A 25,189-nucleotide genomic window follows, 5' to 3' on the forward strand; every position below is an offset into this window, starting at 1 on the left:
AAACCAGTTTGAAGAGCATATCCCGATGACCATTTTGAGCTTGTGACACATCACCAGAAGGAGCCTGAGAAGGTGCTCGCCTGCTTGCTTGCTTGCTTGCCTGCAGCTTCCATCCTTCACAAATGGGCTGCCTCCTCCCTTCCTCCTGATCACTCCTCCTGCCCACACCCTCCCCTCCACAGTCCAGCCACTGCAAGGGGCTAGAGGCAATTGCTGGGAAGGCCCTGCTGCCTGTGATTTTAAAGCACATGTGCTCACTCCTCTACACAGCCCTTCTTAAGTCCACTCTGCCTCCTGCAGCCACAGCCATAAAAAAAAATAATCAACAGTTATTTACTTAAAAGTAGGAAATAAAATATTGTCCTGGTCCATCTCCACTTTTGTGTGTGTGAGAGAGACTGAGTGAGAGAGAGAGAGCGCTATGGCAGGCAGAAAGCAGGATTGCCTTCCCTCTCCCAGACACGAGTTTCTCGCTTTTGTGCCACAAAAGGGAGAAATGGGGTAAACTGAGGGGGGAAGATTCAAACTGGCTGCCTTATGGGAGAGGTTGGATGGCCACCTATCACAGCTGCTTGAGTTGAAGGGGGATTCACACTATCCATGCTTAAGGCCTGGAAACAAAAAGTAGGCACATTGCCGCCAACCCCATCCCCACTAATCCCCTTGTCTCATTATCCATTATCAGTCACGCGGCCCAAACCTTTCACATAGAAACATGGCAAACCAAAGGCCTATACTGTCTTGCAGACTTCTACAAAAACAATAAACCCATATCAACACAGGAATTACAGGATAAATTAGGAGGCATTCAAGTATCCTGGCTAACGCACCATCAACTGCACACATCCCTAAACAACAACAAAGCCTTCTTTTGTCAGCAGAGGGACATGGTAGGGGGGTGGTATCTGCAATATACAAAATACTACTTCACAACCCCGCAATTTCACTTGATACACTTAAAAAACAATGGGAACATGACATAGGTTACGAAATAAACTCTACCCAATGGACTACAATTTGGTCCAAACCTCCCTTTAAATCCATCTCAGCCAAAAGAAGAGAACTCACTTTGAAACTTATCTATAGATGGCATCTGACCCTGAGGAAATTGGTGTTAATACATCCAGGAACCTTATCAAAATGCTGAAGAGGCTGTACCTCTACAGGCACATACCTTCACATGTGGTTGGAATGTTCCTGAATCCAACCCTTTTGGACAGCAGTCGTACAAACAATATGTAACATAACTAAGGAGGTCTTGGAACCCACTCCAGAATTGGCCCTATTTTCCAAAACAATAATGTTCACTTACACCACAAAGAGGTTATAACCCACCTACTCTCAGCAGCCAGAAACGTCATAGTTAGACACTGGAGAGACTTGTCTGGAGTAAGCATGGACCACTGGTACCAAATTGAAATGACCTTATTAGAAAAATTAACCGACAAACTTAAAACGGACATGAAGACAAAAAAGAGAGGACACCTTCACTTTGGTATGGCTTCCTTTTGTTACACACACAGCTCAAACTGGCAACAGTGATAGCAGGGATATACCAACAGCATTCAGATCAATATGGCTAACTTGACCTAATATTTCACACACACCCTTCCGCAACTTCAAACAAATCTCACTACAGTTCATCAGAGGCAATAAAATGCAAATAAACACGGCCTGCCCCCAATCTTCTCTCATCGTCAGTGTAAACCAATAAATATACAGAAAGAGAACCTGCTCAATTGACACCGGCATAAAACTCCATAGCTACCATCTATGGACCAGCAGCTTTTACAGCCTCAGAGGTTCCAGAATTATTAAAACAGCTGATCAACTCACATGTAACAAAAAACAAACAAACCACTATAACCTTATACAAATGTTTATTATAAGCATACCAGTTTGATAGGCAAATATTAAGAGAGGAGCGGAATAATGAATTAGGGATGTCAATCTTGGCCAAGCAATGAGAACCTGTGCTAAATTCTACAACATGGGGGTCTCTGGACCTTAGACTAAGAGTCATACAAGAAAAAATATTATTTAGAATTTACTGTACTTGACTACGTTTGTTTAGGAAAGGGCTGTCTATGACATCTAGCTGCTGGAAATTTAATAGGGGCAATGCTTCAAATTTCTTGACGAGCTGTCTGTAGTAAAATCAGCACAGCATAATTTAATTCCAACTATCAAATGGATGGTATTGGAGATCTCAGATAATGCCTGGAGCACAAGTCCATTCACCCCTTTTGGTGTGGCGGCATTGCAGGACGGTAGAGGATCCACTGGGGCCCCAACGAGGGAACCATGCACTCGGTGTCCTTCCTGATAGGTGGTGAGGGCTTATCAGGAGCCGGATCCTGGCATGCACCCTGCTTTGGTGAATGAGGATGCAGGCTGGGACTTGGGCTGTGCCAGGGGGCAATGCCGATGGAGCAGGAAGGCTTCCTTCAGGCCATTTAAGCAGCCCACACCTGCAATAATTTTAGTCATGGCAAGAATTGAGTCCCAAGGGCCCCTGGATGCTTTGCTCATTCATTTGGGGGGAAACGATTTGGGCCAACACAAGGGTATTGATCTAACATGGGTTATAATCGAGGACTTGCAGACATTGCACAACTTGTACCCCTCCATAAGCCTAAGCTGGTCCGAGATGCTGGAGAGACAATAGCAGAACCCAGACTCAGTGGGGATCAACCGGGATTGGCAAAAGGTTAATCGCGCAGTGAGGCGCTGCATACTACAGTGGGGTCGTTGAGTGATTTACCACCCCAAGATCACATTCTCAGATGAGACCCTGTTTAGGCCAGATGGCGCGCATCTTTCCTTATCAGGAAACAACATTTGGTTGCCAGATATGATTGAATGTATTAGGGCATGGATGTAGATGTGTTTTTTGGCAAGCTGTCTGCTCGGTTAGGCATTGGGACGATCTGTTGCCTTCGCCTGCCCCTCCAAACACTGGTGTATCCCATTAATGGGATATGGGGGGAGTGGTTATATCTGCGTGCCCTGGCGGGGCCAGGACTGAAGGCACTCCCCCAGACGGCGGTCCCTGTGGGGGTCACCCTATTTGATTTAAATCTTAGGAACCACCATTTGGGTTGGCCTATGCGTCACTTCTGGCAGGTGGGCTGGAAATATTTTGATTGCCCCATGCCGAAGCCAAACCTCTTTCATCTGTACAGTGGTACCTCGGGTTAAGGACTTAATTCGTTCCAGAGGTCCGTTCTTAACCTGAAACTGTTCTTAACCTGAAGCAGCACTTTAGCTAATGGGGCCTCCTGCTGCTGCTGTGCCGCCGCACGATTTCTGTTCTCATCCTGAAGCAAAGTTCTTAACCCGAGGTACTATTTCTGGGTTAGCGGAGTCTGTAACCTGAAGCGTATGTAACCTGAAGCGTATGTAACCTGATGTAGCACTGTATTCAATAAAGTTGTGACCTGTTTTGATCCAAACCAATTTTACTGGTCTCTTATTTATCTGGGTTGGGGACTGGGGAGCACAACCCCTGGGCCAGCAAGTGGTTGGTCAAGTTTATTGGAGCAGGATAAGTAGGAAAAGGAGAAACCTGCTCTTCAAAAGAATGTGTTATAGTTCTAAGCTTCCAGTTTATTGGAGTAGGATAGATTACTGAGGATGATTACTTGAGATTCAGTATTCAAACACAGAATGTGTTAATGAAATCCTCATATGCAGGCTGCTGTAGAATTAAAGATACAAGTGCCAATGGAAGAGCTTTTACTTAGGAACTAGGATTCAATATTGTAAATCCAGCACTGCTTGTATCTTACTTGAAGGGGGAGAAGCTACCAGGAAAGGGAGGTGACAGACTTGTCACAAATCCTACCTTTTTTAAAAAAATTTATTGGAATTTTATTTACAACATAACATAACCCCCCCAACCCCCAATACACAATCCACCCTCATTAAATGTGAACATAACATACAGTAAGCATAACATACAACAATATAAACAACGAAAAAAAAGACTTCCTTTATCCTGTATCTGGCCTCCTTATTTACGGTACTTCTTATAAACTGCTTCCTTTATGAATAATTATTAAGATTTTTCTAATTATAACTTAAATATCCACAAAGTCTCCTGCAGACATTAATCGAAACAAGTCCAGGTATGTATTTTAGGGCACTGTTTGTGAGGTATTCTCTGCATTTTCCCCATGCTTTTTGAAACTCTTTTCTAGTGTGATCTTTAATTTCATCTGTTAATCTAGCCAGTTCAGTATACAGTTTGTCTTGCCATTCCTTTTTTGTGTCTTTTTTCCAGTTTTTAGCAATTAGAATGCTTGCTGCTCCTGTGGCATAGAGGAATAGTTTCTGATCTTCTCTTGCTGTACCTATGTCCATTATCCCTAGTAGAAAAGCTTCTGTATTTTTCATAAAGTTATACTTAAACATTTTTTTAAGCTCGTCATATCTTGTGTTCCAGAAGTTTTTGTTATGTACTGAAGTTCTCACCCTGGGCCAGCAGGGGGATACTGTAGATAGTTATGCAAATGAAGGATCGAAAGTGACGTTCAGTGATTGGATAGTGTTAGAAAGTTGCTACAGTTACGTTGTTCTGGAGCGCTATATAAACAGGCTGACTGAGCTCTTCAGTTCAGTTCTGTTCTGGCCTCTGAATAAACAAGAGCTGTTTGAAGAATCACTGTGTCGTCTGATATGTTCACCCACAACTTAACACTGGCGATGAGGATGGGATTGATGGACATCAGAGCACAGCCAGATGCGGCCACCCTCTGAACTGAGCTGAATCACTGAGCTGAATCACTGAGCGAAATCACTGAACAGAACCAATTCAGAGCTGACTGTTCTGGCTAGAGCACGGTGTTCCATCCATTGCCCTTCACGCTGGCATCGGAATCATGGCTTCACTTGTGCCTCTACCGCCGTTTGCGCCAGCCTCTGAATCATGGAACTCCTACCTCGCTCGGTTCGACTGCTACCTCCAAGCCAATGAGCTGGCAGAAGTATCAAAAGAACAGAAGCGGGGTCTATTCCTCAGCCTCTGTGGGCCTGAAGTGTTTGAGACGGCCGAGCATTGGTTGCGCCTGAAGCAGTCCAGGCAACACCATGGGACACGATTTAAGAGAAGCTCTGCAAACACTACGCGCCAAAGCCGTCCAAGATTGCTGCCCGCCATGCATTCTACCACCGGAACCAGGCAGAGGGGGAGTCAATTAACAACTACCCTGCTGCCCTCTGACAGGCTGCAATGCACTGTGAGTTCCAAGACTTAGACAATGCCCTGATGGATCAAATCGTCTGTGGGGTCTGGGACATCCGTCTGCAACGGCGTCTCCTCGCCAAGCCAGACCTCATGCTGCAGAAAGCCATTGAGGAGGCTGTGGCCTCAGAAGCTGCCGAACGCTTGGCCCAGGAGATCCGCAAGGCCAGCAGCCCACGTCTTGCTAGGAAGCTAGTTACAGTGCATCATGAAGAGGCCAGCAGTGATGAGGCATCCTCCAGTGAAGACGATGACGTGCACCAGACAAAGCGGGAGTGCAGAAAGTTCCAACAGAAATCCAAGGGCCAATCGGAATGTGCTGGCTGCGGAGGCAACCATTCCCGTGCCAAGTGTTGATTCAGAGATGCCATCTGTCAGAAGTGTTCCAGAAGGGGCCACATCGCTAAGGTCTGCCGATCGGCTCCGTCTGACACCCCCCTTCACCGACTTGCAAGTCCAAGTCTTTACTCCTGTCCGCCAAGGAAAGCTGTTTCACTCTCTCCAACTGCCGCTGCCCGTCTGGAACCACAATTGGCCAAACCGACTCGCCTACGCGACGCAAGCTGAACGTCACGGTGCTCATTGAAGGAGCTCCATGTGACATGGAGATCGACAACGGGTCTGCCCTGTCCATCATGTCTTGGAGCACCATCAAAAGACTGGTACCCAGAGTGTCCAAAAGGCAACTCGACTCTCACCGCGTACACCTGAGAGACTACCAGGGAAACGACATTCCCGTGGTAGGTGTTGGCCGGTTCCGGATCGCCTTCAAGGATTTTTCGGGCCTGCTCCGACTGGCGGTGGTCGAAAGTCAGCGGCCAAGCCTCCTAGGGCTAGACTGGTTTGATGCCCTCGGCACCGGCATCAACTGCATCTCTAACGCAGAGACTGAGGGTCTGGTCAAAGACTTTGCTGAGGTTTTTGACGGCACTTTGAGGCAATATACTGGTACGCCCATCTCCTTTAGCCTTGATCCACAAGTCGCCCCCATCAAGCTAAAGCCACGCTGGGTTCCCTTTGCTCTCAAGGCTAAGGTGGACGAACATCTGGACAAGCTGATCGCCCAAGGAGTTTTGGAGCCGGTTGACCACGCCAAGTGGGAAACCCCCATCGTCACGCCTGTCAAGCCAGACGGGTCGGTGAGAATCTGCACTGACTACAAGTGCACGATCAACAAGGCACTTCAGCAGCACGCTTATCCGGTTCCTGTTGTCCAACACCTGCTGCATTCCCTGGGTGAGGGTAAGGTCTTCGCTAAGCTGGACCTTGCCCAAGCCAATCAACAACTGCCCATCGATGATGCCACTGCTGAAGCCCAGACGATCGTCACCCACCGAGGGGCATTCCGTTGCTGCCGGTTGCAGTTCGGGGTGAGTGTGGCTCCTGGCATCTTCCAAAGCCTTATGGAGCGTCTCCTGCAAGGGCTTCCGGGCGTGGTACCATATTTTGATGACGTCTTGGTGTCTGCAGACTCACACCAGCAGCTGTTTGAGCGCCTCCGCGCCGTGCTGACCAGGTTACAGGACCTTTATGGTAGTGGTGGACGCCTATTCCAAATGGCTGGAGGTGGCCCTGATTCCCTCCACCACTACCGAGGCCGTCATCCGGGTGCTGCGAGGCCTCTTTGCGACGCATGGGTGTCCTGATGTCCTTGTCTCCAACAACGGACCACAGTTCACGTCAGGCACTTTTGAGCGGTATCTTTTGGGACTGGGCATCCGCCATGCCCTAACGGCACCATTTCACCCATCCAGCAACGGGCAAGCAGAGAGAATGATGCGCTCGGCAAAAGAGGCACTGGCGTGCCTGGACAGGAGAGACTGGCATGAGCGGGTTGCCGAATACTTGTTCATACAACACATCACCCCTCATGCGGCCACAGGACGGAGTCCTGCCGAACTGCTTATGGGCCGCCGCCTCAGGTCCCCGCTTGACCGGCTGCACCCAGACTTTGCCGTGGCTGAACCCCTAGGCTATGCCAATGCGCCACAGTCATTTGTTCCAGAAAACCAGGTCTTTGCCCAGAACTTTGTGGGGGACATTCCTTGGGTGCCAGCCACAGTAGTGGGAGTCACTGGACCTCGCTCGTACCAGGTGGCACTCGAAGACGGACGCTTGTGGCACCGGCACATAGACCAGCTTAGGCGCAGGGTTGGGGACTTGGACACTACCATGGTGCCCCCAACTGCGCTCGTAGCTCCGGAGCAGACACTTACAGATGGTGAGGCTCCACTACACCTCTCTCGCAAACTGCCGGCGTGGAGCTGAACCAAGCCACTTCAGAGGGTCTGCCAGACTTACCACAGACTCAGACCACTGCTCGTCCCTGACATTCCGCGAACTCCACTTGTGGAGCTTCCACCCACAGCAGCGGATCCAGGGGACTTGGTTTCAATGCCACCTAGGGTCGCACCACAGCCTCAGCAAGAATTGGGTGGTCCCCCAGACTTGGCTACCAGTCCTCAGCGGTCTGGCAGAGTTTCCAAGCACCCAACTTATTTAAAGGACTATGTTGTTGGACATGTATCACTGTTGGTCTAAGTATGTGAAATGTAACCGATATGCTTTTGTGCCTAATTGAACCATTACTTGTAGTGCTGTATATAAGGAAACCATTACGATTGTAACTAACGCCTTATCTCGGTGGGGAGGGGTGTTATGTACTGAAGTTCTCACCCTGGGCCAGCAGGGGGATACTGTAGATAGTTATGCAAATGAAGGATCGAAAGTGACGTTCAGTGACTGGATAGTTTGTATGCAAATGAAGGATTGAAAGTGACGTTCAGTGATTGGATAGTTTTAGAAAGTTGCTACAGTTATGTTGTTATAAGCAGGCTGACTGAGCTCTTCAGTTCAGTTCTGTTCCGGCCTCTGAATAAACAAGAGCTGTTTGAAGAATTGCTGTGTCGTCTGGTATGTTCGCCCACAACTTAACACTTTTGATTTTTTCACAGGTCCACTAAACATGTATGTGTCCCCTCTGTTTTACCACACCTCCAGCAGAGATTTGTTTTTGTCTTATACATTTTAGCTATTTTGGTAGGTGTTAAGTACCATCTATAAAGCATCTTGATTAGGTTTCCCCTCAATACTTCACAGGCTGTAAATTTCCAGTTCTTTCTCCATAGTTCTTCCCATGCTGTTAAGTTAAAAGTTTTCCCAATATCTAAAGCGCCCTTGATCATTACCTCCTTGACCTGTTCATCTTTGACCTCCAACTTCAATAATGTATCATACATTTTTGATATTACCTTGGTTTTGTTTTATAATAACACTTTTTCTAATAATGAAGGTTCGTTTGAGAAACCATTTTTCTTATCTGTCCTGAACACTTCATGGAATTGATGGTATTGGATCCAACCCGTAAGGTATTGTTTAATTTCCTCATAATCTTTAATTACCAATTTATTGTCTTTTTCTGAATCAGATTTTTATATGTGGCCCATTCTAATTCCTTATCTTTCTTTTTAATTGTAATTGTTCCTACCTTTAATCCTTAGTCAATAACTGGTGTTATGTTACACAATATGTTATTCTGAAATATGAATCCTAATACAGGTGTGACTCCATACATTATGTCACTAAGCACTCTGTCTTTTTCACAATGCTTGGTTTCTTCATGCAGATGAAGAAACCATAAAACCTGTAGGTCATGCGTCAGCTCAGACTTCATGGCCTCTGTGGCAACCATGAGACCATCTCAGTAAATTAAAGGCCCAATATGAGATAGAACATACCCTAGTTCAGGTCTCTCCAAGGGAGTGGGAAGATAGAAATTCATTGGTAAGGAGGTTTGTGCTGAGCCCATTGTCTGAGATGGATAATTTGAAAGTTGAAGTGATGATGCAGTCCCCCTTTATAAGGCTGGGGGATCCATTAAGGTGGTCTGTTCCCAGAGACTTATGGTATCTGGTGGATTCCTGAATACTCTCAGGAATTTTCAAGTTGGCATGCTCACCACTTCTGTCGAAGTCTCGCTATAGAATCGTGAAATAAGGTAGGCACTTGACAGGTTGGCTCTCAAGTGTCATCCTCAACACTCTCAAGTGCCTTCCTCAACACTGAAGCGAACAGGGCTCCCTCATATTCTCAGGAGTGTCAGGCGATGAAGCAGAACAATGCCTGGAAGGGACTCAGCAGCTTGCAAGGCAACATCTCTCTCAAAGGCCTGTGGTTTTTATCTGCCTTTTACTAGGTTTTAAGCAATTTTAATGAGTTTTAATTGGTTTTAACTCTTTTTCAAGTGATTCATGAAGTGACTAGGGAAGATTGTTCCAGTTCTATTTGCCTTTTACATCCCATGGATATTTGTTTTTAATGTGTTTGTGACTGAATCGCAGACAAAGTACTGCATGACACAGCATTTTTGTGGATAAGGAAGGTGAGATGCTTTATTAATGCTCAGAAATCTTGAAAAGCTGGTGATAAAGGATTGTAAGGGGGGGGAGTGAATAATAATAATCATTAGAAGATTGCAAAAGAGAAAGTTAGAATAAACTAATCATGTCAAACAAAATAAGGCAAGCTATCACATTATTTCTCCCCTGTTGACAAATCACGCTTAATGCAGGAAAATACTACTTCTCTGTTACAAGGAATATCTCTCCTCTCGAAAAGAGAGTAAAACAGACCATCATATGTGTATGCAAACATTGCTCTGACAACTGACAAATGCATGCTGGACTTCCTTCGCCTCCACCTGACAATACTGAACATGTACTGAATTTCAGTGATCAAACAGATGGTATTGGAGATCTCAGAAAATGCCTGGAGAACAAGTGACTGGTCAAGTTTATTGGAGTAGACTTGATTTCTGAGGATGATTATTTGAGATTTGGTATTCAAACCCAGTAGTGTTAATGAAATCCTCATTTGCTGTAGAATTAAAGAGTCAAGTGCCAATGAAAGAGCTTTTACTTGTGCACTAGGATTCAATATTGCAACAGAACATGTTGGTTAAGGTTGTGTCTTACACAACATACATGTTGTACCTGACTGGAAGGGAGAGACTACCATGAAAGGGAGAGAACACACTTGCCACAATTCCTTCCTTTACTCTGTGACCCAATATGTTATTGTGCCATAGGACTGGTATTGTAGCTGTGACTCCCTATTTCATGTTTGATTACAAATGGCCACAACCTCCCTAAGCCTTCCCTCATTTTCACAATGCTTCATCTCTTCATACAAATGGCACCACCCATCACAGTCTCTTCAAGCCACTACAGAAACGGACGTGCCTCATTACGCCTGGAAATTAGCTTATGAAAAAGTGCGCCTGACAGGACTTCTGGTGCTTCGACAGAGTGGTGACTGAAGCCAAGGCAATTTAGACTTACCAGGAATGTAAGTAAAAAAAAAAAAGTCCATAGATTCATAGAAATGTAGAGTTGGAAGAGGCTCCAAGAATAATCTAGTCAATGCCCTGCAATGCAGGAATCTCAACCAACCAGTCTCTTCTTACCTTAGCAAATGTGCTATTAGTTGTGTTAATTCTCAGTTCCAGTGAGGTGAAATTTGGTTTTTCAGAGCTGCGCCAAGAGAGGAGCTTGAGCTCTTATGGTTTTTGAATTTTATAACACTGAGAAGCAGAAATTTACGTAATAACGCAGAGTCTTCTTCAGTAAAAGAATAAAAGCTTTACTGAGTTAAAATAAACTTATTTGCAAATAACAGCATAATGAATAGAAGATTAAACTAGCTTCAGAGCATACACAGAGTTTCCATTGAGCACAGGCTTGGCAGAGCACAGGATCCACCATACACACTGAGACACACACACACACACACACACACACACACTCTCACACAGACACTGAGTCCGCCTGCAAGCAGATACAAAATTTATACAGAGAATGAGTCATCCTCAAGATAAGTCACAGTGATTCAGCATGCTAAATGATTCTGCAGCTTTTCAGCATTTCACAACATTTCTAGACTCCTTATCTTCTTCCTTTACGGCTTCTGCTCTCAAATACCTTTGTCACATGACACAGCCTTCCCCCTTTGCCAATTTTATCATACTATTTAGTTGTAAGATGTAGTGAAAATAGAGTAGAATCAGAAATATGCAATTCAGCTACAGTGGTACCTCTGGATGCGAACGGGGATCCATTCTGGAGCCCCGTTTGCATCCTGAGCAGAACACAACCCGCGTCTCCTCAGGCTGTGATTCGCTGCTTCTGCGCATGCGTGTGACGTCATTTTGAGCATCTGCGCATGCGCGAGTGACGAAACCCGGAAGTAACCCGTTCCGTTACTTCCAGGTCACTGCGGAACACAACCTGAAAACACTCAACCTGAAGCGACTTTAACCCAAGGTATGACTGTATGTGACGCTAACAGGTTTTCAGGTGATTTAGTAATTTGTAGATAAATATACGGTGAATGAGTATTATGGCATGGTCCCCCATTACCCATGTGAAAAGAAGTTCTAGAGGCAGTGATATTGGCTCTCACCTGGCAATCCCACATCACATCCCCAGAAAGAGGCACTTTGTAGTGTATCCCAAAATGCTTCCAAACTTCAGCTTCCCATTCTCCCCACCCTCCTTGTTGGGTGTTGTGTTTGCGCTGCAGAAGTTCAGTCAAGCGGTTAGGCTCAGTATAGGAAACAACTGTGTGTACACATTATATACACACACTATATATACACATTCTTTGCAGTTGTTACAAGAAGTCTTCACTCTCTGAAAACAAGAGAGCGTTTTGGCTTATAAAGTACAGTGGTACCTCAGGTTAAGAACTTAATTTGTTCTGGAGGTCCGTTCTTAACCTGAAACTGTTCTTAACCTGAAGCAGCACTTTAGCTAATGGGGCTTCCTGCTGCCGCTGCGCCGCTGTGGTGCGATTTCTGTTCTCATCCTGAAGTAAAGTTCTTAACCCGATGTACTATTTCTGGGTTAGTGGAGTCTGTAACCTGAAGCGTCTGTAACCTGAAGCGTCTGTAACCCGAAGTACCACTGTACTTGCTGAGGCAAACTCTACACAGCAAGTGCAAAGTCCTGCAAGTGCCAGAGCTCTCAGTCTAGAAGACCTTAACACTTCTGCTGTGAAATGAAACCAGCCTGCTTTCCAAACAAATAAATGATGATCATACATTACTAATTTTGTACATCCCCACGGTGAATGTTGGAAAAACAATATGTCTACTTGGCTAGTTACTGTGGGAAAAAGTAAGAAAATATTAAATAGCATGTGATTTCATGTAACTATGAATGCTCTGGGGTGACAGTTCAAACTGATGTACTGCATTTTCTGTTTTCCAGGTAAACAGTGGGGGGGAAGCATCAAAACTGAGGAAAAACTCACTTGATTCATTTGTTTCATTGGCATACGCTTCGTGCTTCAGATCAGGAAACCATGAGCTGGATTAGTTTTACTTATTTGGAAGAATACCTGAGCTTTGTGGTTCACCCTCTGTGGTTATTCCTGCTTCCGATTTTGATTTATTCATATTGGTTATATTTTTATTTTGTTGGCTGTGTTATCTCATTTTTGTTCAATGCTTACAAGAAGATGAATAACCACCAAGGAAATGATTTTTATAGCAAATTTTGGGACAAGCCAAGGCAAGCTTTGGCTCGATTTCTAGAGCTAGTTGGAAAGATATGGCATGGTGAGTACATGTTCCTTTCATACCAATAATTCCAATTTATGAGCCAGTATAATTTCATAGGACTGAGCATCAGAATTTCAGGTATGAAGCACTGGAACAATAGTTGCCATAAGGATCAAAACACAGGCATGGGCATTTATATATGTAATAAACAACGATAAAGGAAAAAAACTTTTTATGAGGTATGAAATCAAGAAGGGTCAGTTGGTGGCTGCATAAACACCATACATTTAATCACATTTAAAGCATGCCTCCTCTCCAAAAGAAACCTGGAAAATGCTGTTTACACTTCACAGAGACACAATTAGCAAAGCCTTTTAAAAATAGTTTCATGGATTGTGGAAAGGGAGAGGGATTGGCTTTAAGCGTGCAGTGGGTACACAGCCAATGCGATTAATATAACATTGTATAGTGGGACTTTGTAGGTGTGATTTTCCTGAGCATGATAAACCACAAGGTAGCTCTGAAACATAAACGTTGGAATTTGCCAGCACAGGATGTGGTGATGGCTACTCTTTAGAGGGACACTGCAGGAAACAGGATGGTGGACTATAGAGGCCTTTGGCCTGATCAGCAGGACTCTTCCTATATTCTGAATGCTTCCTAGAGGACGTTTATTTCTTTAGAAATTGATGTACAAATCCAAAATACACTACTGAAACCAAGTCTGGGCCATAAGCATGAGACCCTGTAATTACTTGTGACATGATTAGGGTGCATCTGTCATGGAAGCAGCTTGGTAAGTGATTCAGAAAATGGTCTGAAGATGCCTGAAGTTGGAGCTCTTAGGGAGAGGGGATAAATGTACTCCAGGCCTTGGATAGCTCTTTCCCAAAGCAATCCTGTGCAGAAGGGTAATACTGCCCTTAAAATAAAATTTATAAATCTCCAAAACATTTATCATAATAATGCATAAAGCTAAAAGTAGATTAAAACAGAAAATAGCTCAGTCAAAGACTGCGCCTGGAAGAAAGCATGGAAGGAACATTCCATGAGAGGAGAAATTCCCCTTCCCGCCATTAATTCTGGGACGACCACAGAGAAAGTCCTGTTACGTGTGGATGACAGCCTAGTATCTAGAAAGCTGAAGGATATAGTAGAGCTTTTTACCTAAATTTCAGTTTTTTGAACCACATTGATTTTCTCCAGTAATTTTTTTTTTGATATTTTATTTACCTTTCAACAAAGTAATATTATTTGTTTCATTTTATTTTCAGGTTATGAAATTTATGGCATGGAACATCTCCCTAAAGGACCAGGGATTGTTATTTTTCATCACTCAATTGTTCTTGTCGGCTATACCTTATTTGTGGCAAAAGTTTTTACAGAGACAGGGAGACTGTGCCATTCAGTAATTGATCATGCCCTGTATGGGATCCCAGGTAATTTATTTATATTTAAATTATGTATTTTTACATTAAACATGTGTTAAATCAGACATAAAACAATGCTCTAGTATATAAAACAGTGCATCAGGCAAGCAGGAAAAAACCACAGATAAATAAAATAGCAGCAGCAGGTGAAAAAGGAAGTTAGTGGAGGGGAAGGTTATTTCTCACCAAGCCCCTGAAATTAAACAGATTGAGCGAAGGATGAATAGTTATTTCCAATTCATTTCTTTCTTCAGGGCATTTTTTAACAGAAAACACACCATAAGGAAGACTCAAGGCACAGTATTATGAAAAAATGTCATATTTATTAAGTATAACGGTCTAAAGGATCTTTAAATCAAATTAAACTAGCCAAATCAAAATACAGTTAGGCAGGAGAAAACAGATCACTCCACTTTCCTGGCCATGTTTACAGGCAACATTGCCTCAGAGTAAAGGAATGGAAGGAATATGTCCTCCTTGTTCCTAGAATCGTGGGCACGTGACTTGACGAGCACAATCCGATGTGAATGTCAAGCCAAATGACCCAATGCAATGCCGAGCATGGCTCTGTCAATATTATATTGGCCTCTAAACTTCATACTCCAAAGGTCTACATCAGGCATAGGCAAGCTCGGCCCTCCAGATGTTTTAGGACTACAACTCCCATCATCCCTAGCTAACAGGACCAGTGGTCAGGGATGATGGGAACTGTAGTCTCAAAACTTCTGGAGGGCCGAGTTTGCCTATGCTTGGTCTACATCATCCAAATGCATTTACAATGGAGGTTGAATAATTTCAGTTGCAACACATTCCCAGTACATTTCAGTAGCAGCACATTCCTAGTACAAAATCATTCCTTGGGGCTAGTATCATCACCCACCACAATTCTACATTATTATTCCATATTATCTTTGTCAGTACTTTAAGTAGTTGCTTTGATGTTATGAGGAAATGCAATCTAAAATTTTGTGAGGTTTTTTAATAAATCTTATCAGGTTATACAGTGGTACCTCGGGTTACATACGCTTCAGGTTACATACGCTTCAGGTTACAGACTCTGCTAACCCGGAAGTAGTACCTCGGGTTAAGAACTTTGCTTCAGGATGAGAACAGAAATCATGCAGCGGCGGCACAGGGGCAGCAGGAAGCCCCATTAGCTAAAGTGGTGCTTCAGATTAAGAACAGTTTCAGGTTAAGAACAGACCTCCAGAACGAATTAAGTTCTTAACCTGAGGTACCATTGTACCTTGGTGTGCCAAGCTCCAACTGACGCCCCGCAACGCACCCATCACGATGCCCATGGCACAGCCAAGACCTCTTGCCCACCCGCCGGCCTCTCTGTCCATGGCTGCACCCGGTTTACCTCAGCTGCGGGTGGCAAGGCTTCGAATTGGCTGCAGGAACTTCCAGCAGCCAATCCAAAGCCGTACCAGCATCGCCGCCCGCCCAGAAGCCATGCCAGCACCATGGAAGCCAGCCCCCATGCGGCGAGGCATTCGTAGTGTGCGGGGACTGACCAAGCAGGTGGCAGGGTCCGTGGGCCGGATTTATGAGCCTGGGGGCCGCATCTGGGCACCGGGCCTTAGTTTGCCAATCCCTGCAGTAAGGCATGTAGATCCGGGTCTTTTAGCCCTTGATCACAGATTGCAGGTGAACTTTTTAAATTTTTAAAAATAAATCTTTATTAATATCCCACATATACATATATACATAGATAGCAATCATACAAAGCAAAAGCAATACAAGTAAAGAAAAGGGTAAAAAAAGGAAAAAAGAAAGAAACGAAAAATACAATATATTACAATTAAATAACAAATTAAAATGTATAACTACCAATCATTCTCATTATATTGCTTATATTGTCTATATTTTCTTGCCCAGATTTATATTATGTTATTATGTTATTATGTTATTAGAAGCCTAGCTCTTTGTTGGTGGCATATTGCTTCAATTCCATTTCTAAATTTTACTCCTAGTCCCTTTATTTCTATCTGTTTTTTCATAAAATACCAGGAAACATTGTCAAAGGCCTTCTCCGCATCAAGTAATAACAAGGCTGCCTTTTTATCACTTTTAGTTTCTAGATATTCCAAAATATCGACAATGTTTCTGGTATTTCCCAAAATTTGTCTTCCTGGGAGAAACCGTCTGGTGTGGATGAATGATTTCTGTGATGGCTTCTTTAAGCCTGCTTGCCAATATATTGGCAAAGAGTTTGTAATCACAGTTTAATAGTGATATTGGCCTAAACTGTGATTGCAGGTGAACATTAACTGACCTCAAAACGTCTACAAGAATGCCATTTTTTACTCCAGTAATCTCAAGGCTACCATAAAGAAATTTCATGCTTTCTTGTACAATTGTCTACATTCTTCCTCAGGGATGAAAAAATGGGGGGAATCTGGATAATGTGTCATTGGTTTCTCCACTACGTCTACAGGTTCTCATATAATAATTGCTGCTGCCTTTAATGCCAGAATAGAACAAGGTGTAAAAAAATCTGGGTCCCCAACTTGATGATCCCCTCAATCAATCACTAATAAAGATGGATATGTCTTACTGGGAAGAACAATGCAAAGAATGGAATCCTGTTTGGGAGCCTGTTCACTAGTAAACCACCTGCGAAAAAGTTCACTGTATTCATACACCACTTGGGATGGGGTGGGAGCAACAGCTAAGGAAAAGAGCAGAAGCCCACATACATGTCCACGGCTTTCATAGCAACCCCAACCCATTAAACAATGGTCAATCAAGCTCTCCCACGCACAGCTTTTATGTGCCCATGTGACACAGCAAGCAAACACATGTGGCATCTTTGCTACACAGTGTTCATGGTCCTCCACTGCCCCCCCCTCATCAAACAGCAGCCACCCCAGGAAACATAGGTCAATTTTAAAAATAAAGCAAAAGAAGTGAGGTAAGAGCCCAAACAGGCCCAGTAGCACAGAGAGCTCTGTTGGGGGGCATTCCACTGGGTAAATTAATAGAGCATCTAACCCCCTGTCTGGGTGAAAAGATGGGCTTCTGCTGGTGGAGGCAGGTTTCCACCAGCAACTTCCTCTCTGTTCTCTCTCTCTCTCTCTCTCTCTCTCTCTCTCTCTCTCTCTCTCTCTCTGTGTGTGTGTGTGTGTGTGTGTGTGTGTGAATGTCCACTGTATCCAACAACAAAACCCATGCAGCCTATAGGGATTGAAGACTTGTATTATCCAGCAAGGCACTATGGGGTGTATTTTTATCATGATGCAAACTAGAATATCAATCTGTTGTACTACAGACTTAACTTGAGGAACACTTGCCCAAAATGTGCTCACCTCAGCACGCAATCTCACTCTGTGTGCTTTCCGAAAAAAAGGCTATTGCCAGAACATGTGAGCAAAAGGGAAACTAGCATAAAGTCCCCCTTCCATGAAATCCTAGCTGATCCGTAATAGAGCGATATCTTTGGAATAATGACACTTGTATAGTATCCACACTATTTCCTCAATAAGAGTTACGTAAAATGCATTTTTCTGTATGGGGCTTACTTTTTTAGGGCTGAAGACGCTTTATGATGTTATCTTATTGAGAGATTTCACAAATGCTGAATGTGTGGAAATTCTGAAGAAAGGCCATTTACTGGGCATTGCACCTGGTGGAGCTAGAGAAGCAAGCTTTAGTACTGACTACAGCTTAATGTGGGGTAACCGCACAGGTTTCGCTCGGATAGCTTTGGAGGCGAAAGTGGTGAGTGATCTTTGGGCAATTTGCATTGTCCTCACAATTATCCTGGATATGACGTACTGTGTTTACATCCTTGATCTAGCATCCTAAGTAGTTGAGGACGGCAAATATCCTGTTTGGGGGTCAAATGATATCTGGAGTTCCAAGTATTTCCCACCCCTGCTTTTTAAAAAAGCTACTGAAATCAGTAACGTATAATAAGAAAAATGGACTTTGCCCCCTTTTTTTCTCTTCAGTTCCTTAAAATCTGGGCAACAACTTGTGAAGTTTCTTCATCTGATATATTTGAATAGATATTTTGAAGCCTATTGCAGATATTTTGAAGCCTATTGCAGATATTTTGAAGCCTTATTTATGACTTGCTTCTCACAATAATCCCAGATGTGAAGCATTCTTCTTTGTCCTTAACAAAAATAAAGGTGGCGTGGTCAGGACGAAGTAATTATCCAGTTCTCGCCTTTCTTTCATTTTTGTTTCATCTTTCATTCTTCTAGCCCATCATCCCAATATTTACACAAAACAGTTGTGAAACATACAGGAGCTTCGGAAAGACAAGTGAGTTAAATATCTTACGTTTCTTGGTTGAGTAAGAGATCCAGTTTCAGGCAATATACGTTTTAATAATAGACTATGTTTTTTAAAAAAACCAATTATCTGTTTCCTACTTACTAGCAGAGTTTCTTCCATGGACACTTATCTGTGCTGCCTGCCTCAGTATTGAGAAATATGCCTTTGTTTAGTTTTCTATTAGATTTATTTTGCAGTCTATTGTACAATTTATGATCCCAATTGCAAAGAGATGAGAAGAGCTGATTGAATATGTTGCATATCTTTTCCCAAGCACTCATATTATTTAACTCTTCCTCCTTGGGATGGATTGATTGCAATTGCTTAACAGAATGCTAACTAAGGTCCGATTTGATATGCGGTCACTTTCTTTTACAGGGCTGACAAAATGGCTGTATGAGAAAACTCGACGTGTACTCCTTCCCACTTATGGAGGACTTCCAGTGAAACTGAGGACATATGTTGGAGAACCCATCCCATATGATCCAAATATAACTGCCACAGAGCTGGCTGAAAAAGTAAGTGAACTCTATACTTGGAAATACAAAAACATAAGAAATTTTTCCTAATTTCCCCCCCTCTTACAGTTCTAAATTGTATCCTGCACACTGACTTCCTCAATCTATACAGCCAGAGCTAGGCTTCATTATATATACTTTTGTGCATTATGTTCATCACTCAGCATTCCCTTTCCTTAACTTATTGATTCATAAACTTGTTGAGGCCGAGTTTCAATATGTGTGCAACCATGCATTGCACCAAACCCCAAAATGACCCCAAAATGTCACATTTTTGGAGTGGGTGCGGAAGGGGGAATGTGGCAATCGTCCAGAGCCCCCGGTCGTTTCACTATTGACCTGTACACCACTGCTTTATTCTTCCGCTGCCACCAACCAGGTATCTTCTGGTGAAATGCTGAGTCTCAGTCAGGTTGTAAAGTCAACAATGAAGATTAAAGTTTATTGAAGAACAAACAAGTTTTAAATATATTCAGAACTGTTTCTCAAATGCGCACCCTTAACTAGATGTGGCACCATCTCACAGTGTCACACTCTTCTCTCTCAGTTCTATCCGTGTCTTTCACTCCGTCCAACCAATGTGTTCTACTTTTTCTGCCTCTGTCTGACCCTCACTCCTTTATCTCCCCATGGTAAACCCCTGGCTTGAGCCTCAAAACCGGGTAGGCTCCGCCTCTGAGCTTTCTCATTAGTCAGTCTACATTAGCCATTTCCATCCCTCCTGTACAAACATAATCACAAGGAATGGGCAAATGCAACAGGGAGTTTGCAGGCTCTTTTAGTGGTGTTTCGATTATACAGTGGTACCTCTACCTATGTGCCCCTCTTATTACATATCCTTCGGGACATGGCAAACCTGGAAGGATATTTCCTGGTTTTCGCACTGTGCGCATGCACAGAAGCGCTCTATCACGTGTGCGCAGAACAGGCACCTCCGGTTGTGGAAACCCAACCAGAGCTCCGGAACGGATCCCATCTGCAAACGGAGGTACCACTGTACATGATTTCACTTAAATGTGTGGTTCCTCAGAATGTAACCCCCATGTAAATGTGGAGTAGCCTGCACTATATATCTCCTTTTAAAATGTTTGTTAATCTGTTCTAAGAAGGCACCCTCCAAGTCTTCAGTCTGTTTTGGTGGCCTATAGCAGACACCCACAGTAAGGGCTACTGTAGTTCTGTCTCTTACAATTTTTACCCATATACTCTCAATCTGCTTTCCATGCTAAAGATCATGGATTTTTGCACAAGTTTACACATCCATTCAATATAAAGCCCTTCCTGTTTAGTTCATTCCTTTTGAATAGGTTATACCCCTAAATTCCTACATTCCAGTCATGAGACTCATCACACAAGGCTTCATTAATGCCTACCAGGTCATATTTGCCATCCTGTAGTAAAAGCTCCAATTCATCTTGCTTGTTTCCCATACTCTGTGCATTTGTGTACAGACAATTGAAGCCATGAATCATTCCTTCCTGGTGCTTCCTTCTTATAGTTTCTTGCCCTTTAGTGGGTTTCTGGAGCACTACCTCCTGTGCATCTATATAGTTATTGCTTGTGCACCATCAACCTCTTAAATGAGATGCAGTTTTACAGAAGACATTTCAAACACAGATGCCATTTCTAGGGTACTCTAGGGTATTATATTGTGTGACAATATCTTAGGTGTTCCTGCAGGGGGTGTCACACTTCCCCCCTTTCTCAAGGAAGTCTTGGGAAGTGGACTTCCAAAGGAAGGGGGTTAAGGGTAGGAGCATGTGGGGGTCTGATGGCTAAAGGGAAGGAGTTTTGGAACATGGTATTTTATGCCTGGTTCTCCCCATGCGCTTTATGCTTTCATTCTTGCTGAACCCCCTCCCTCCCCACATCTAGTTTCAGCTTTTGGTTGCCTGTTTGAAGGAGCAGTAGTTTACTTTGGTGGGTGTGCAGGGGTTGATCCTTTGGTTATCCTGTGGTTCCCTTCTTTATTTCACATTGTTAAGATGCATTGTCATTGGACAGTGGTGTGGTTTGTTTGCTCCTACCACATTGAGTCTGTACAGGTGAGAAAGTTGTGGAGAGAAAGATTAGCTTTACTGAGGCATTATTGTGTTAAGGGTGCCCTTTAGGGACCTGCCAAGACAGTATGCCTGGTAGGACTTGCATAGGTCCTCTTAGGCCTGGTACATGCATTTTGGCTGAACACTGCAGAGCAGGGTCTGAGTGAGCATTATGGGTTCATGCTCAAGGTTCAATATGCAAGGAGACAGTAATTTTCCGACTTCCGGGTTAGCGCCATCGGCGAATGGCGGAGTTCCTCCGACCGGAGGAACTGGCTCCGTGGAAACTGGGTCTTCCCGCCGTGGCGAAGGTGGGGACCCGCTAGAAATCCCAGGTGGAGGAAGCCTGGGAACTTGGGGTTCGGCAGGGTACCAGGAGCGCCTCCCCTACTCATGGGGAACCCCATTTTGGGGCTCCGGAGTGAATGGGGTGAGTGGTGCGGTGCTGCGAACTGACTGCTACTTTCACGGAGTGAAGCCGCACAGCCATTGCCGGAGAGCGCTGACTTTTTCCTGTGGACAATTGGACTTAAAACAAGTACCCGTGAGTAGAAACGGAAAATTGGATCAAGAAACATCCTAATTTTGCACCGAAGCGGGAAGGCTCAAAACAGGAAGTCCGCCTTCCGCTTTTTGTAAATAGACTGAAGCAAAAACCTTGTAAGCTAAAGCCTGGAAAGTTGTTTATAAAAGTCTAAATTTCCTTCATTTATAACCACTAAAACCCCCTTGGAAGCAGGAGAAAAGGGGGGGGGGACTTTGACTGTTTAAGCCTGCAGGAGAGGGAGTAAAGAAAGACAAGTTTCCACCGTCTCAAACCTGGGAACGGGGTGTCAGAGACAGAAATTGTTGGAGATGTTCATTGACTGTGAATGGAACACTTTGACAGATAGCTAAAAAAGAGAAATAAACTGATTCCAATGTTGCCTTTTGCATTCTAAAGAAACAAAATATCTGAAAAATGAAAGTAACTTTCCTTTGTTGGACTTGCCTTAAAAAGATGGATACAAATAGAAATTGTCTCCTCTAGAGGGAGCTTGTTAAATTGTTGCTGCAGTCTACTTGGGGACTTTACAGCTGTGAGATTAAGATCGTGGGACCAGTCCTTTGACCTTGAATAAAAATGTGCTGGGAGGAAGTTTTGGTGCTTGCTTTATGCAAGACAAGTGCTTTGTTGGAACAGATGCACGATAAGATGGATTTGATGAATGAGAAAATGGATTTTATGACTGTTGTGGTCAGTAACTGCGGACAAACAGGGAATACTGATACAGAAATCATTCAGGGACCAGCTCAGGAACCTGTATTTACTGGGCAAGTGCAAGTGCAGAAGATAATGGAGGAGGTTGCGGTTGCACCTCAAATAATACAAATGGAGAGATCCGAGGCCCTGCAGGAGCATAAGCCGCTGTTTTTGAAGATTGAAGTTGGAGTGGTCCAGGGGGAGTCTGGAGCTGAGGAGGTTCTTAACTTCGGAGGGACTTTGAAATATGCTTTTAAATATTTTTTGGATTACACTGATGACTGTGGGGAGTGGGACAGTGGGGAATGGGCTGGTCTGATGAAGGGAGATGGAGATAATTTTGGGCTGGAATCTCCCAGAGACCTACTCCTCAATGAGAAAGGAAAGAAATTAAGAAAGAGACCAACAAAAGACAAGGAAAAGTGCAAGTATAAACAACAAGAAGAAGATCTGCAGAAGGGACATGGAAGAGACTTAAGAGCCTCGGACATAAGATTACCAGGTTGATGGACTAGATGGAATGGACAGTAAGGACTGACATAACCCGAGACCAGGAAGATTGGAAGAAAATTTATAAAGAAAAATTTTTATTTAGGGAATTAGCGTAAAATTAATGAATATTAGGGAAAATGTTGGAATGAAACTATCTGGCTTTAGTAGAAATGATATAAGGAGTCATGTATAAATAAGTATTAAGCTTGAAGCTCTAAGGTATTTTACGGTAAGATAAGGTTAAATAAATCAAGGCAAATTGAATAACAGAATATGGGGAAAGATGGAAAGGATTTGCTGAGTTAATTAATAGGTTAAATTGTTAAGATAAATTATTCAATAAAAATTGAGAAAGATGGAAAGAATTTGCTGAAATAACTAATTAAACTAGAAGACAAAAAGGGAGGTGTGAGGAGGTCAATGAAACAAGCAAATGGAAGTTAAAGATATGCAATATGGGATTTGTGTTTTTTTTTCTTTTTGTTGTTGTATTGTTGTATTGGTTTTTATGTATTTTTTTCCTTCTTTTTTATGTATTGTAGTTGTTTCCTATTTTTTCTTCTTTTCTGTAATCCTGAAACTTTTAATAAATATTATTATTATTATTATTATTTAAAAATACAGTAATTTCCTCCCTTTCCTTTGCTGGGGTGCCAGTTGCATATGCCTTAGGATCTGGAGAGATGGTTTCCTACCACAATTAACTAAAAATCCTTATCTGCCCTTACTTCTGATCCCAGAAGGAAATTACATATTGTGCTTCTTTAGCTGGAAAAAGTGGGATTTTTTAAATACTACTGGTTCTGACTCCTTTAGCTTTTTCCTGTTCCTTTAGCTATAACATAATGTATTCCTTTGTTTTTGTTTTTTCAACAGACGAAGACTGCATTTGAAAATCTTCGGGATAGACACCAAAAAATTCCAGGAAATATGTTAAGAGCTCTTTCAGAACGATTTGATAAGCATGACAAAGCTAACTAGTCCATATAAAACAGTTGTAGCATTTTGACTATGTGTCCACAATAGAAAACTAATAATTATGCAATTAAAGCTAAGGTAATGTACATACAATTGTGCTGGATTGTGTATGAATTATTCGGAAGGGTGGCTAGTTCAGCACCTGCTTTGCATTCAGAAGGTCCTAGGTTTGAAAGACATACAAGTGCTGTCTTTTTTCCCCCCCAATACGTTTTTATTGAGCTTATACATATAAACAACAACAAAAAGAAAATCCACATACCAAAGAAAAAAGAGAAAAGGCAAAAAGTATATAACAATGTATATACATATAAACCCTCAAGATTAACATAAATATACCCCTCCCTATATAGAAATAGGCATAAATATAGTTAATTTACATAGATTGTTGTTTCCCTTCCCCTATTCCAAAAAAAACACAAGAAAAACAAAACAAACAAAAAAAGACAAAATAAGACGATCATAGATATTCAAATTCTAACAATCCTTGGACTCCCCTCCACCCTTTTGGTAAGTATCAAACACATCCACCGTCACGTAGTTTGTTTTAATCTTAAAGTTAAACACTGATAGAGATTTCCTAACCCCGCCAGTTCACTTTACAAATTTATTCCGATATAATTCCAATATTTACTCCAATTTTTCTGAGATTTCTGTTCATCTTCATCTCGAATTCTACCTGTTAATCTATCAAGCTCGGCGTAATTTACCATTTTAAGCTGCCAATCACTTATGCTGGGTATAGTTTCCGTTTTCCAGTTTTGTGCCAACAGAATTCTTGCTGCTGTGGTGGCATATAGAAATATTATCTTGTCTTCTTTTTTAATTTCTTTATCCGTTAATCCCAACAAAAAGGCTTCGGGTCTTTTGTGAAAAGTATATTTAAATATCTTTTTAAGCTCATTATAGATTAATTCCCAAAAGCCTTTCATTTTACTACACAGCCACCACATATGGTAAAGATCTCCCTCTGTTTCGCCACATTTCCAGCATTTCTTATTCTGTAACCTGTACATTTTGGCCAACTTCACCGGTGTGTGGTACCATCTGTATACCATCTTCCATACATTCTCCCTCAGCGCTATACAAGCCGTGAATTTTATAGTACTGTTCCACAATTCCAACCACCTTTCTAGATCGATATTATACCCAAAATCAACCGCCCATTTAATCATCGCCTCCTTCACCTCCTCATCTTTAGTGTAGCATTCTAATAATATATCATAGATTCTAGACAATGTTTTATTCTTGCCTTCTACAATCTCTACGTTAAATTTTGATTTTTTATCTTCAAAACCTAAACTCTTTTTATCTTCTTTTAACAAGTCATTTATCTGATGGTATTGCAACCATCCCGTGAGTAGGTTTTTTATTTCTTCGTAGGGTTTAAGTT

The 25,189-nt window shown here is 42.8% G+C and overlaps 1 protein-coding gene across 1 annotated transcript; it reads left to right on the forward strand.

Annotated features, from left to right (window-relative positions):
* The first annotated feature begins 12,532 nt into the window (after positions 1-12,532).
* On the forward strand, positions 12,533-23,868 carry LOC114601322 (DGAT1/2-independent enzyme synthesizing storage lipids-like). Its single transcript, XM_028738533.2, has 6 exons — positions 12,533-12,863; positions 14,081-14,245; positions 17,769-17,959; positions 18,451-18,511; positions 18,902-19,041; positions 23,695-23,868. The coding sequence occupies exons 1-6, from the start codon at positions 12,608-12,610 to the stop codon at positions 23,797-23,799; spliced, it is 918 nt and encodes a 305-aa protein (XP_028594366.1). The 5' UTR covers positions 12,533-12,607; the 3' UTR covers positions 23,800-23,868.
* The last annotated feature ends 1,321 nt before the right edge of the window (positions 23,869-25,189 follow it).

Source organism: Podarcis muralis, chromosome 8 (assembly GCF_964188315.1).
Source record: "Podarcis muralis chromosome 8, rPodMur119.hap1.1, whole genome shotgun sequence".
In the NCBI taxonomy this organism is placed as follows: domain Eukaryota; kingdom Metazoa; phylum Chordata; class Lepidosauria; order Squamata; family Lacertidae; genus Podarcis; species Podarcis muralis.